This window comes from Ostrea edulis, chromosome 5 (genome assembly GCF_947568905.1).
Source record: "Ostrea edulis chromosome 5, xbOstEdul1.1, whole genome shotgun sequence".
NCBI lineage: Eukaryota > Metazoa > Mollusca > Bivalvia > Ostreida > Ostreidae > Ostrea > Ostrea edulis.
In genome coordinates this window covers 73,002,093-73,017,464 of record NC_079168.1, presented here as the reverse complement: position 1 = coordinate 73,017,464, position 15,372 = coordinate 73,002,093, and the positions used below count along the sequence as shown (strand labels likewise).

The window sequence follows — 15,372 nt, the reverse complement described above, 5'->3', positions numbered from 1 at the left end:
ACAAGCCTTGTTACCATAACAAAGACTTGTGTGCTCTGTATCTCCTATGTACCTCGACTACCGACATTCAAAGTTTTGTTGACCATTAGTAATACCTTAGTCAAGCATACTAAACATTAAAAATGAATTTGAAATTTTTTATCTCAAATTGTGTTCATGCCCCTTTAAAATTATGTTGTAACTAGATGTGTCAGTCTAAAGTTAAGTCAAATGTAGGAAATCCAACTAAGTATAGCATTGAATATGGTATTCAGATTGTATGTTACATGCATTTAGTACAATGAAGAACTCGACAACAATCCTTTATATGTTTTAACAGCCATAAAATAAATACAACTTCATCAAATATCAACAAACCAGAACAAAACTCAAACTTGATCTGTAACTGATCAATATACACCTGCCTATAAAAAATCAGTTCATTATCTCAAAACGATTACTAAAAAAAGTCCAGAAAATTGGATGTCGTCGAAGGACGAAAGGAAGGACAAGTAAAACTATATGCCCCGACCACTTTCTGGCAGGAGCATAAAATGGCTTCCAGTAATGAGGTGGTGTTGCTGAATTAACTTCTCCCCCTGAGACCAATAAATCTCCAATATGGGAACATTTTGAATTCCGAACAACGGAAGAAAATGCTAAGAAAGTCTTCGTCTGTAGTGTTACAACCTGTAAGCACTGTTTTGCTGATGTGTCATACAATTAAGTGCGACTAAATGATACCAAAATTAGTGTAAAAGTATCGTATGTATCGTGACACATATTGTATCGTGAGTCAAGTGTATCGTTGTACCCTAAAATATACAAAAAATTGAGGGGTTTTCTGTATCATAAATATCACACATTTACTGTAAGTTCAGTATAAGATCTTACCATCACTCTTATATTTCCCCCTCTCAAATGGCACAGTCGTGCTGGAGAAGGCCTTATCATAGGGTGGCTCATTTTTACTCCAGGAGCGAGAGAAACTCTTATCACAGTTCCTGTTCCTTGGGATCTCTGTTACAAATTATATCAAGATAATAAATGGTCAATGACCTAAAAGTACATTTCCCTAAACCATTGTCATAAATTGGTGTAATTAGTGATGAACATAATAATGGTCTTCATCCCTAAAAATAGCACATGCCTTAACACACTCAGGTTTACAGCTGAGATTAACAATATGAACAGCTGTTGATTCTCCCAAGAAGAGTTATGTACCTTGACTCTTCCCTCGTCGTCTTTTCTCTTTCTGCTCCGTCAGCCGTTGTAGAGGTAGGTCTGTCAGATCTAACCCGTACACCTGCTTGGCCAGAACTCGTGTGAGTGTGTCCATCGTGTTCTGTGTACAAAAAAAAACTACATCATATTTTCTGTGCATTAACAAAACTTCGTGATGTTCCAACCTTATCTTGTTTTGTTTAGAACACATATGAGTAGATTTCTTATACAATGTAACAATTTTGTTTAAGCCACCATCGAACAGCTGAAATTTCTTATTTTGTTAAGGCTTTATCTATTTCATATTCCCAGATAACTTTTATATATACAATATATCTTCAAACCAGTGTTACTCTCTTTCCATTGTACCAGTTGATTATGCTGCAGAATCAGTTTTATGCCTTAAGATTTTATTTAGAGAGATTAGAAATTCCCTTAAATATAGTTCTCATTATTTTCTGTTGCATATTATTCATGCAAGAGTTTCTTGTAAAGTATAGATCAGTGACACTGATCTCTTGAAAACATTTAATTAAGATTAATTAATCACATCAAACTGAGATCCCAGAGAGTGTACATGCTGTGACAATACTGATGTCACTGAACATTAAGAGTCAGCCATTAGCTGGACTTCTTACCGCCCACTGCCTGATAAGTTCTGACCAGCCTGACAGGGAGGATAGCACTTCTAGGAACTGGTCCCATAGCTGGCCACTCACAAATACATTCAGGTTAGCACGAATCCAAGTAACAATGATTGTCTGAAATGTATTCACTCAATTTTCAAGGCTAATTTAAAAATGCTGATTTTATTCATAAAACTTAAACAAATACATGAATCAATACCTGGTATTCTTTGATGCATCAGGTATCAAGAGCATTGAGGAGACACAATGAATTGTCTGGGTTCTCGGCCAGTACCTAGTGTGACTTTACAAGGTACTGAGGCTACCCCATATTCATCTAGGTTTAAAATCAGTTCAAAAGAAGCGATCTTCAAATATCATTTGAACTGATACAACCAAATTTACTTAAGAATTTCAATACAGAAGTGCAAGAGTTCTCCTTCTTGACTGAAACAAGTATTAGTAAAATCAACCAAGTGAACTGAACAGCTGATGTAATGCACTCTACATGTTTAATGCTCTAGATATCAGTATGTTGTTATGTATGAAGCTGTTTATTCACTGTTATTCTTGGAAACTGTTGTCATGATCGAGAGAGACTTTGCATGATCTCATCAGGCCATTGCTATATTCCCTAATCTTTTTAACCAGATTCTAACACAAGGCTGACTCATCCTACCCAGCAATTGAATGAGTTTTATCATGTGTAGAAATATTTGTGACACAGGATTAGTGTAAACTTGTAACCTAGTAGAATCTATGAAATAAACTACAGTGTAGACTGAATGCACTCCTATGAATATCTGTTTTATTAACCTGTCTACTGGCATATCTCTGTTGTATTAACCTGTCTATTGACTTATCTCTGTTGTATTAACCTGTCTATTGACTTATCTCTGTTGTATTAACCTGTCTATTGACTTATCTCTGTTGTATTAACCTGTCTATTGACTTATCTCTGTTGTATTAACCTGTCTATTGACTTTTAAATGTTGTATTAACCTGTCTATTGACTTATATCTGTTGTATTAACCTGTCTATTGACTTATCTCTGTTGTATTAACCTGTCTATTGACTTATAAATGTTGTATTAACCTGTCTATTGACTTATAAATGTTGTATTAACCTGTCTACTGACTTATAAATGTTGTATTAACTTGTCTATTGACTTATAAATGTTGTGTAAGCCTGTCTAATTATCTTTCAAAAAAGTAATGATCGTATGTTTTGTTGATAAAAAAAAAAAGCCATGCAATGTATATATATCTATCTACATAAAAAGAATTTCTTGGTCTGTTTGATAGTGATACCTGAAATATTGGGGTTGCTAATCTTTTCTGAAGGTCAGTGGCCTTCTGATTGAAAATAGGAACATCTCCTAACACTCCCGTAGTAATACACAACAACACCTGAAGCATTTTCTCCCTAAAAATGAAAATGAAAATTGCTTTTTAATACATCTCAAATTACCTTCCGATCAAAAGTTCAAGTTAATGATGAAGCCTACATATGATTAAAACTGTTTCATCAAAATATAAAACACAGAAAGGGCTACAAATGTATATACATGTACATGTATATGGCTTGGACGGACGTTAAACAATATACAATCAATCAATCAATGGACAAAATTTTAGCAGTAAAAAATTTATAAATTTTTTTTTTGAAATTAGAAAATGTGACAAAATCATGAATACCACCATTTTGCATCCCTCCTTGTAATTTGTCTCAATTCTTTGACTGTTTTTGGATTTTGAGCTTTGAATAATACATATTAGTAACAATATAAATATTGCTCCTTGGATTGTTTTACATTTACAGAAAAAAAAAATATCAAGAAGTGGTCACTGTTTCATCAAAATTTCAAAAATCCAGGAAAGGTTAAAGGTTTCAGACATAGCAATAAATGAAAAAGTTATACATACCATATGCAAAAATAAAGTAAAGTACATTTGAAATTTTGAAAAGCAATATAGGAGGCCCACTAAATGTTTACTTACAACATTATCATATAATTTTCATTAAAAAAAAAATTTGTGAGTTTCAAGGTGTTCATTAATGTAGACTGTATAGACCAATACACCAGGGTGGATTTAATTGAACCTGTACTGAACAAACTGATAAGGTGAACCATTATTGGCATGGGCTTGGTGTTTAATAACAGAAATTAAAATTAATATCAATTAAAGATATGTTTAGAAATTCTATGGAAATAAAATAGATCTGATTTATATAAGAAGATGATTTTAAACTGTCATGAATAACATTGAAGGATGTAGTTTTAAGGTCTGTAGAGGGCCGAAATTCAGTTCTATTTCAAATGCTGAAAACAGACCTTTTCCCCAAAATGACACCTAAAAATTCATGAATGATAACAATAAAAAAAAAGATATCAAAAATCAAGAAGTTGTTTATTTATTGTTAGGAACTTGTCACTCAGGATATTTCAAGAATTTATCTAATCTATGTTCGTAACTTTATTGCAATTAACTCGGGATCGGTATTCTATAAATCTGTCGATGTGACAAAAATGTCACTTAAAAATATCATTGTCATAAAGTTATATTAATTAGATTAGAAGAGAGTAAAAACAGGAAACCTACGTTTTTATATTTCATTATTTGTAAACTAAAGATGGATCTTCAAGAGAGGAATCCATGTCCCCCGATAAGTGACCAGGTGAAAAATCAACAAGAGACTGGTCCCGAGGTTGACCATGCTCATGACAGTGATACAAGTCTTTCAATGGAAACAAATTCCCAGAGTTTTCCTTCAATTTTCAGAGAATGATATTGAAAACAAAAGTATTCAAACAATTGAAGTTCTGATGATTCAGATAAGGAAAACATTGTCATCTTCAGCCATCACTTAAGACTGGAGACCAATATTAATTTCCTTTGGTAAAATCAGACTCAGAGAGTCATGACTTTACTTGAACATTTCCATCTTTCTTTAACAGGAAATTGAAGTTTGCTTAAATCAGTACATAAATCAACTAGCTTTTCCCAATTTCAACCATATATCACTCTTTTTCCAAATGTGAATGGCTCTTGAAATCAAAGTTTAAAAAATCCCTGTGTAGCTTGGTACATCGGAATAAATACAGGTAATTGTCAAGTAGATGCTTTGATGTACAAAACAAGTTTTCAGTGTAACTTTTAATTACCTTTTTACACAATATCATGCCTTATTCACTTTTTCTTAATTTCACTGTATTGTATATATTCCAAACTAGCCATTTTTGATGTCAGAAGTAATGCCCCCCCCCCCCCCCCCCTTACACAGTATCTAAACTTTGTAATCTAATTAAACTACTAAACGACGTAAACTTTTCCCACACTTACCATGTCTTTTGTTCCATTTTGATGTTCATGACTAGATATCTGTAGATATTTATAACTTTCTTACATAAATCAACCTGCAATGTCAAATACTAACTTTAACACAGTTCTGAATTCAGAAATACAAAAGCATGCATGGATCTTCAATTTCTACAAACATCTCTTTAAATTGATATTACAGAAATATTATCCACAACACATTCCTATAATTCATTTTAACATGACACTTTCATCATCTGCTTGTATTACCTGTTCTGACACGACACTTTCATCATCGGTTTGTTTTACCTGTTCTGACATGGCACTTTCATCATCTGCTTGTATTACCTGTTCTGACACGACACTTTCATCATCTGTTTGTTTTACCTGTTCTGACACGACACTTTCATCATCGGTTTGTTTTACCTGTTCTGACATGGCACTTTCATCAACTGTTTGTTTTACCTGTTCTGACATGACACTTTCATCATCGGTTTGTTTTACCTGTTCTGACATGGCACTTTCATCATCTGTCTGTAGTAGAAACACATTGGCTGAATTGACAATGAAGACTTGCAGGACTTTTTGTATTCCTGCTCTGACATCATTTAATTTGCCACCATCAGCAAGATCACCAATGGCCCCTAGATATGAGGCATTCCTGATTCGTGAGTTGTTGATGGAATCTAAAGATGGCAGGGACTTGGAGAGATCTTTGGTTTGAGGTGCTGATTCCTAAATGAAAATACCGAGTTTTTTTTTATAGATACGTTACACTGTATATTCATTTGTCATACATACTGGGTAATTAATCTGTACAGGTATAGCATTAATCTGTACAGGTATAGCATTAATCTGTATAGGTATAGCATTAATCTGTACAGGTATAGCATTAATCTGCGATCATTCATATACAGTCTACCTACACATTATATAGGTAAGTTCTGTAGGAATAAGCACTCTTGTTTATACAATTATTAATGGTCGTCTGTGTGTAGTACTTGCCATCAATGAATCATCAAACAATTTCATGTATTTCAATGAAAACTATGTGTTCTTCTCTCTCTCTCTTAGAAATGATACACACAGGTGCATGTAGACAGCTGAAAATGTACACTGTTGTAATACTACAACCATTAAACTGAAAGTAAACATTTCATTATCTTATCACATAGTCTGAATGCTGATGCAAGGAAAGCATAGTACAGATGACTCGAGATAACTCAAAGTTCAAGGATTCTTAATAAAGCTTCCCGAGCTCAAGAGATTGAAAGCCAGAAATTTAAGGTCCAACCATTGTGGTTAAGATTTTACAGGAACCAATTTGCATATTTACAACATTCTGGGATTGTCCTTCATATTTCTTTGTTAATTGACTTCATTTCAACAACAGAGTTCTAACTTTAACTTGCATGAACAAGAGGTACTGTGAGCAATGCTCACTAAGAATACCCCCCGCTTACCCCAATCTCCCAAAGGGTGTTGGTAATAGGTATAAACTACCTCTTTTCTGACTGTAAAAAACAAATGGCATGACAAACTGAACTATATTGCTACTTCGATGTCCAGTGCGCATGACCTTTTGACCCCAAAATCGATAGGGAACATCTTCATCCCATGGGTAGTCCATATGTATGATATGGAGACGGTAGGTGGAAAGGATAATGCTTTAGAGCCCGGAAACCATTGCATCTACAGACGGACGGACGGACAACCCGATTCCAGTATACCCCCCCCCCCCCCCACAACTTGTTGCGGGGGGTATAATGATTTTTTTTTTTAAGCTTATGCATTTCTTTTTATTAACCTAAAACAGACATACATGTACTTAATTTCTCATAAATAATCAAGTTTCACACTAAATTCACAGAGCACAATTTCCAGTCGCTTTACACAAAGCACTATTTTTCAAAATACAAATGTTTCAAGGACATGTCTGTAAATTATTTTCTCAAAATTACTGCATCATTGCCAAGTCCATACAAATCGTAAATTTCATTTATGGTCAGATTACACATAACAAAAACAAAGCACAGGTGTAGGGTGAAAAACCTATACATGTATACACGTAAACACCTAATTAATACCGCCAAGCTAGCCCTTGGCATTTATTGTTACCCAGACAAGGTCCAAGCAGAAATAATATACACTCGATGGATGGTGTGTATATACTACCCCCTCTTCTCGAGATCACTATCACCACTTTAAGAGATCAAGAGCGAAAAACAATAATATATGTTTTACGGGACCCAAATTTCACATCGAGAGATCAAGAACTTCAAGAGATCAAGAGTGAATTTGCTTAGCTATATAGAGAAAAAAAATCAGGACTGATTTTACTACGAGAGATCAAAAACTTGGAGAGATCGAAGTTTGAACCATAGACAGTCATCTGTAGCTCTCACGCATTGAAATGTAGATGGGTTAGAAATGTTTTAAGGTAATTCCACCTTCTAGATCTTGCGATTCTTCAACTATATCTTAGTAACAAATAAAAATGATAAAATAAGTATGTTGCAGTATTAATACATTTTTTATCAATTAGCACACATATACCTATATCAACGTCAGAAAATTGCAATTTTCCTTAACCAGCATTATCAAAATTTCACAACAACTGATTGAAATGATATAATAGTATTCATAACAATTTCATGAAAATGTTTTTCAAAAAAATATACAAAATGTTTGTGAAAATTAACCGAAATCTATTGCATAATGGACTTAATAAATAATTTAACGAAAACAGAGTTACTGCCCTTAGATTCAATATTTTAAAACATATAATTGATTATTCATATACATGTATAACTATTAAAGACTTTTGAAATATTTTATGGTTAACAAGAATTTTTAATATAACTATTGAAAAAGATTCCAACAAAATTTATGTTCTTGTCATGCATAAATCTTGTTAAATCATTGACTTTCCGAAATCTTATGACGTCACAGGAGGTACGTTAAAATATGAATTGCCAAACTTCAAAATTCATTTATCCCAGTCAGAATAAGAGGTCAGAACCACCCCCAACATGGATTGATTCCTTTAAATGTAAACAAACCTGACCTTATCATCAATATTGACACAGATTGTATATTCCACAAAAGAATTACCTACCTGCAATGTCAGATCAAGTTTCTAACATTTATCAGTCATCTCGAGCTTCAATAAAATGTTTGCAGTTAAGAAATCTTTGTTGACAATGACTTTGTCCTGGGTTATATACAGTACAAACAGATGTATTCATCCCTGTCCATCTATCAGTGAAACAGATCCAGCTTCACATCCTTACCAAATACATAAAAAACATATTTATTTGTGCCATCTACTGGTGAGACAGACCGAGATTCACAACCGTACCAAATACATAACAGAAGAATTCATCAGTGTCTTTCTATCAATGAAACAGACCAATCTTCATTTCTTTATCAAATACTTCTGATTTATTGCTGGTTTTAGGCAAGTTCGAAAGAGTACACACAAATTAAACGAATCATTTGACCTAATACAAATACATACCTTCCAACATTCCAATTTGCAGGTTGGTAATTTTGAGCTGTTAGCTGAACGACATTAAAAAATCATTTGACCACTCACTGATGGCCAAGTACTACACATAAATAATAATATATGGTTCCAAAGTAAAGATATATTAACATGATTCAGCATTCCACAATACTAATTAGAGTCACATTACAAAGACACATGACCGTGTTATATAGCGGAGGCATTCTCTACGTCAAGGCCATGATTATCATCAGGATTATCATACATACATCGGAGGAGTCCTCTTCCAAGATATCAGACAAGCTGCTATGGTGAAATTCTGGTGCATGACCAAAGCCTATATCGGACGGTTCTTGCATGAAGATAGGTTTTTGGTCATCATGCTATGTAAGGAAAAACAGCATTCAGTTTATGCACAAGAGGTTCATTAAGATAGGTTTATGAACTAACATGTTAGTAAATGATGTGTCCTATGATGTACTAGACCAAGTATCTACGAAGTACAACACCCATGCAATATATTTCAAATTAAAATGCAGTGATTTCTAAAAATTCCAATATATCATGCAGTGTATGTGTATTGCAAAATGAACAATTTTCATCAGGGTCTAATTTTCATCGTTTTGATGATATGGAGAAACTCATGAATTAAAACTCTCTACAAACAGGAGAGCACGAACCCATATTAAGTTGTAAAGCTATTGAACCACGAAATGAAGATCCCACAAACCATTAAATTAAATGATTCTACAGCAGTATTCGATAATACTGACATTCAATTAGTCTATTCTCCTAATACTTGATTACAATTACATGTTAACAACTCTGCTTTCAAAAGTTTAAAGTGCATGTACTTGGATAAAGTGTTTTCTGCTGACAGCCATGTTATCAAATTTGAAGTTCAAAAAAGTATGGTATTTAAAATAAAAATATTGAAAGTTTCTACCTGCAGTTAATAAATCTTTCTTCATCAATCAAACTACATACATGGATTATTAGTTAAGCTATGCATCTATGCTAGTTGATAAAGAAGATTCCATGAAATTTGTTTAAATATGTAATGACTTTGACACATGCATTCACAACATTCCACAAACCATGCCTTTACATTACCTGAAACCAGTCCTTATACACACTGATCACCATTTTGATGGATTTAGACTGATTCAAGGAGAAAAGAAAGGCCTGAAAGTGAACAACAGTTAACATCATTTGATAACTTGTACACAAACTGTTTCCCAACAATGTTTAGAAACTCTGTGTCAAATATTTATACTTATCAACACCAGCAAAGAATGTCTATGTTGATGATGTACCTGTCTAAAGGACTCGTGAATAATATTGATATTCTCTCGGGTGGAAAACAAAACTGTTCGAACAATCTCATTCTCATTCCCCCACTCCTCATAGCAGAGACTAGACGTGAGGGACTCCAGCTCCGAGTGATGTGAGCCGGTGGAGAGGGTGCTAGTATTGCTTCCGGGCATGTTTTCTGCAACTGCTGCCATTGGCTGGTCCGATTCTGTTATGTCCTCCTCGGAACCAACTGTCTCGGGAACTTGACTATTCAATAATACCAAACAATGCATGACTACACATAAGAAGATGCTGTGCTCATATAAATAAACCAATGCAAGTGACACAATTACTGCATCAGAGTCAACATGAAGCATATGAAAAATAAATATCAGACAATGCACTTGTATTTGGTAATCATTTGATCACCATAAAATCACTGCTAAATTTATATATAGAACACTGTACTTCTCGATGGCTTTGTCTTGTTGCTTGGAGATGAAAACAAAGTGAGCCAGCCACTTGATGAAGGAGTATCGACAGTCTGACACATTACCAGGCATATCATGACTCTCCAACTCCGACACTCTCCGGGACTCAGGTAAATCTGGAGGGACAAGCAGTATGTACCTTCTATGCACTAGTATAATTCAAGATAACCAATACACAATTTTTTACAACAGACCTAGCTGAACCAAGTGATACATGTGTACATCCCATGTTTATATAACATAATATCACAACCTACCTAATTTGGGATTATAAATATCCCCCATTTTATCAAATGTTGGAAGTAGCCACATCAAGTATGATGACTTAAAATTATCAAATAAAAATATAAAGCAGGTCTCTCTCATCATTTTATTTGTCCACTCCACTTTGGTGACCTGGAACACAGAATATTCATTCCAAGTATTTAGTGATTCATTTGCCTTTAGGATTATTCATTTAAAAAACCTTTATCAGTAAAATGTCTTGACAGCTTTTTCCTCTTAATGTGATTTTTACCTCAGACACCATGTAGTACAGCAAGGCATCAAAGTAGTGTTTGGTAATATTCTCTGGTAATTTTTCTCCACTGCTAGGTAATATTGGAGTTATGTCCCCTGACATGATAGTCCCACTGCAACCTTTAATAACAATATTGTAACAAATAAAACTTGTGTATATCTAAAATTTGTTTTCTTTTACTATATTCCAGAAACCTTAATAATCTTAATGTTGACACATAGTATTTAGAAACATGCTTAAAGTCATTTGTGTTGGATTTTCCCTCCATCAATTCTTTTCTACTCAAAAGAGAGAATATATGTTGTTTATTCCAATAAAAAGGAGTGAATGATACAAATACTCCCACTTCTCTGATTCAGTACTTACTCTCAGAGGCTTCAGGAGACTTCCCATATAAAACTTCTTGATGAACTCCCTTTCCCAAACCTGGTACCAGTTGCAGGAATATTTCATGGCACTCTTCTGAAGCATTCTCATTTAATATCTGGTACCAAAGCATGAACAATCGGATGCCATCTTTCCTCACCTATGAGATAAATATAACCACTTTCACAAGTCTTTTCAATTTTTTTTAAAAAAATATTGTAAAGATACAAAAGGATATAATTTTTTCAATACCTTTAATCCATTCCCTGGATGCAACAGCTTTTTTAAAACTCTCCCTATCAAAATAATGATAAAAAACAATAGATAAATGTGGGGCGACAATGCATGCATTTCATCTGTTCAAGACCCAGGTCTCTTTTCTCTTTTATAAATACTGTTATACATATACTTTTTTTTTCAAAACTGAAGTTCTTTCTTAAAAAATGCACAAAAAATCTCACCAATACTGTGAAACATCCATCGCTTGTGTATTAATTCAGGTAACAGTATGAGTATTTTCTGAAATTTACAATTTACTCACATGAATTATTAAGGGAAAAAAAAAAATACAAATGAATAATCTTAATAAACAGTACTCAATAATACAATTCTTGAAGTACTTACAATATAAATGACCTTTATAAAAGTACCACATGATAACACAATGAATGTAGTCAAACAAGCTTGTCTACAAGTTCATTTATTTCCTATTTCTGATCTGTACCAATACATAAAATATATGTACACCACATAATACACACAGTTAATCTAAGTGCTAGTAATAATTCATTGCAGTTATAGTATCTTTACTTATATTAGGTATAATGTATTGCTGCATAAAACACTAACATGTGGTGAGAAGTGCCTGTTGACAACTTCTGCATATATCTCTCAAATGGTTTAATAAAATCAAGTATGCACTCATGCATTCACTTAACATACCTAAAACCTTAATTCACCAATTAAAAATAATAATAACAAAACTACATAAACCAACCTCAAAGACAAAAAGAATTCCATCTAGTTCCTCCCTATGAGCTCTGTTGGCTGTAATTAATGATAAATTTCATTCAATGAAAATATGACACCAATAAATAGGGCAGCTGCACTTAATCTTAACTTCGAGTTCATGGCCTGCTTGGCATGGTATCATATTACCTCTTTGTTTTAGGTCTGCCTCTACCGTTGAAAAATTGTCATTAAAAATGAAGTAGATGTGTGAGTAGTTGGCTTCAAAGAATGCCTTTGCTTCTGTTAAGCTGTGATTATCTGCAATGAAATATTATACTGATATACCCACATATATACAAGAATTAGAGACTGTTTCCTCGAAGCTGATTTTTATACAACATTGATTACATCTCTTGACATATCGATGCATCAAGTGTTGAATTTGTTTTCAGGAAATCATATTATAGTTAATGTACTTAATATTTACTAAAATTACAGAACATCTGACCATTTCTGTGTTAAAGTAATAATGAAATTTCATTCTGCACAACAAGATTTGACACCAAGTCAGCCGAATTACACAAAGTCATATGTTTTCCTGTTTCCTTCCCCAACATTTTATGTACAGGAAACTATTTCTACAAATTTAAATGTTGCATGAACTGATCCGCCAGTTCTCATTAAAGTACATGCGATTTCTTTTCTCTCTTACTTAAGTCAATGAAAAAAAAAATCAAGGCAAATTCAGTGCCATTATTATGTAAATCTGAATATATACCATATTTTCATAGAAAACCCCCCAACACATTTTGAAGTATTAGTTACATACTGATCAATATACCACTACCAGAGTTTTTGAAATCTGATCCTTGTTCAAAAGACATTTTGATAGCATTATCAGTCCACACAACGATATGTTGTGCAACTTTCTATAGTATGAAAGAACTTTCAGTGGACAAATCCCATGAAAACTCTGACATAGCAATAAAAGGAGGAAATATGGATCAAATTGCACTTTAATTCTGCGGAAACTTCAAAACTATAATATTTTTATGATCAGATTCATACTAGTGTAGTTATTGTCTACAATACTAAAGTAAGAGTCACACACAACGGAATTTGACTAACTTTTTAGCTCACTTCAACATGAAATTTGAAAACAGTTCATGTATACCATATTCATCCTATTGAGCAACCCCTACAAGTGCCCCCTGTGACTTTTTCAACTTTTAAAATACAGTACAACTTACCTTATACCAGTAATGGCTACTACATCTTTGTGTATGACCATAGTGGATTATATTATTGTAAAAGAAAGTATTATCACAATTATAACTCATTTAGAATCTAATTATCTATTCAAACATTTGTCAAGGTCATAATTTCATTGGAAATATTTCAAAACAAAGTTCCATATATCAGCCCCCTTTTCCAATTTTCTAAGTGCCCAGAGCACTAAATAGGGTGAATATGGTACCTGTATCTAATAAATTACTACCTAAATGAAATATATAGATGTGAATCAGATCCATCAAATTTAAATCTTTAGATGTAACTTTTCCAAATTCTAATGACAAGTATAGAAAAATAACTGAACCATTTCCAGTCACCATTTCATCCAAGATCTACATTCATGAACTACCACCAGTACAGTATTGTAAAGGAGAGGTGATGTGGATTCATGATTTTTCAATATAAAGAAACATCTTTCTAAATTTTTACATGAGATTGGAGTTACTGCACAACACAATTTTTTTTTTCATCTTATGCATAAATTCTCACATGAAGCTAAAATATAGTCCATGTTTCCATTGGGGAAACTCCTTGAATTTTTAATACAAAATGATTAAAATTCCTCAAATGAAATTAAAGATTTGAATATATATATCATAACTGTTTCATAATCACCATGGTCTCTGGACCTGATCCACAAAAGCTGATTCAAAATATCTTATAGACAAGTGTATACAACGAGTCACCCAAAGGTGCACTCCTGAAGTGAGATCTAGTAATTAATGTAAGCTGCACACCAATCAAAATCTTGTTTACCCTAAATGTCTGTAATTATGAAGTTCCCCACACTCTCAGTAATAGTCCAATCTAATTAAAATCAGATCTTTTCTAACCATTACACTGGAGAAGTGTAACGGTAATAGAGAAGATCTGATTTTAATTAGATTGAGTAACATTAATTAGATTGAGTAACATTAATTAGATTGAGTAACAGTCAAGAGGACAAACAAAATGCTACATCTCTGATATTTTAAAAATGCATGCAAAACTATTTCGCAAAACCCTTTGCACCCAGTTTTATCTTCTGCACTAATCTCACCTTTGATAATGGCAACAATTGCACAGTAAACATATTACTCTCAACACACAAAATCCACTGTTCTGTTTGCAATATTTTATATTTTCATGATATTGGCATCCTGCAGATATCACCAATTTCTGAAACCTACAATTCATTCCGATTCCCTCACAGCTACAGCATATCACAAAAGTAAAGGGTGGATGAAACAGGATTTGTCTTACTGGTATCAAGGTAAGATAGAGTACTTTAAATGTATACATTTGAAATGGAGAAGAAATAAAATTTACTACATTGTGCATAGCACTGAAATTATTGATTTGTTAATATTTAGCTTCTAATTAACTACAATAAAGGGGAAATGCTGAAAGATCAATAAACGGCACCGCTATGTAATCATCCTCCCCTTGAAGATTATGATGCACACTGCACTAGCACCACCTTGAATATGAATTTGCAACATTACCAAGTACGTGTCGAAGGTGTTTCAGCCTCGTTAAAGCATCTTTCTTTGGATCCGACACTTTTTGTACGGATTTCTTTAAGTCTCCATCTTTGGTACCTTTCCTAAACATGTCCAAAACACTAGACATTTAAAATATTTTTAGGCGAATTTCTGCAATTTCTGTCATTTTCGTCTGTTTACTTGCGCATGCGCACAAATAAATTTAGAACACCAAACCCGATTTGAAAATCAAACACCAAACCCGATTTGAAAATAGGCTAAGTGAGTAAAGTAAGTAAGTAAATTTTATTTAAAGTCTTATCGAAATGAAAATG

The 15,372-nt window shown here is 33.3% G+C and overlaps 1 protein-coding gene across 8 annotated transcripts in view; it reads right to left on the bottom strand.

Annotated features, from left to right (window-relative positions):
- The window catches only part of LOC125652816 (ral GTPase-activating protein subunit alpha-1-like), a 64,738-nt gene extending 49,479 nt beyond the window's left edge, over positions 1 to 15,259 (bottom strand). For 4 of the 8 annotated variants that reach the window (XM_056165461.1, XM_056165462.1, XM_056165463.1 and 1 more), the window contains exons 1-18: positions 15,059 to 15,250; positions 12,489 to 12,599; positions 12,328 to 12,377; positions 11,792 to 11,849; positions 11,583 to 11,626; positions 11,331 to 11,490; positions 10,962 to 11,083; positions 10,702 to 10,840; positions 10,422 to 10,560; positions 9,974 to 10,220; positions 9,771 to 9,842; positions 8,927 to 9,040; positions 5,459 to 5,884; positions 5,174 to 5,247; positions 3,140 to 3,254; positions 1,842 to 1,964; positions 1,204 to 1,324; positions 874 to 999 (exon numbers count right to left, since the gene is read on the bottom strand). In XM_056165461.1, coding sequence (XP_056021436.1) covers positions 874 to 999; positions 1,204 to 1,324; positions 1,842 to 1,964; positions 3,140 to 3,254; positions 5,174 to 5,247; positions 5,459 to 5,884; positions 8,927 to 9,040; positions 9,771 to 9,842; positions 9,974 to 10,220; positions 10,422 to 10,560; positions 10,702 to 10,840; positions 10,962 to 11,083; positions 11,331 to 11,490; positions 11,583 to 11,626; positions 11,792 to 11,849; positions 12,328 to 12,377; positions 12,489 to 12,599; positions 15,059 to 15,185 — 2,368 coding nt within the window. In that variant the 5' untranslated portion in view covers positions 15,186 to 15,250. Of the gene's footprint in view, positions 1 to 873; positions 1,000 to 1,203; positions 1,325 to 1,841; positions 1,965 to 3,139; positions 3,255 to 5,173; positions 5,248 to 5,458; positions 5,885 to 8,926; positions 9,041 to 9,770; positions 9,843 to 9,973; positions 10,221 to 10,421; positions 10,561 to 10,701; positions 10,841 to 10,961; positions 11,084 to 11,330; positions 11,491 to 11,582; positions 11,627 to 11,791; positions 11,850 to 12,327; positions 12,378 to 12,488; positions 12,600 to 15,058 lie in introns of all 8 variants that reach the window. The other 4 variants (XM_056165465.1, XM_056165466.1, XM_056165460.1 and 1 more) reach the window with 3 other exon arrangements.
- Positions 15,260 to 15,372: the final 113 nt, after the last annotated feature.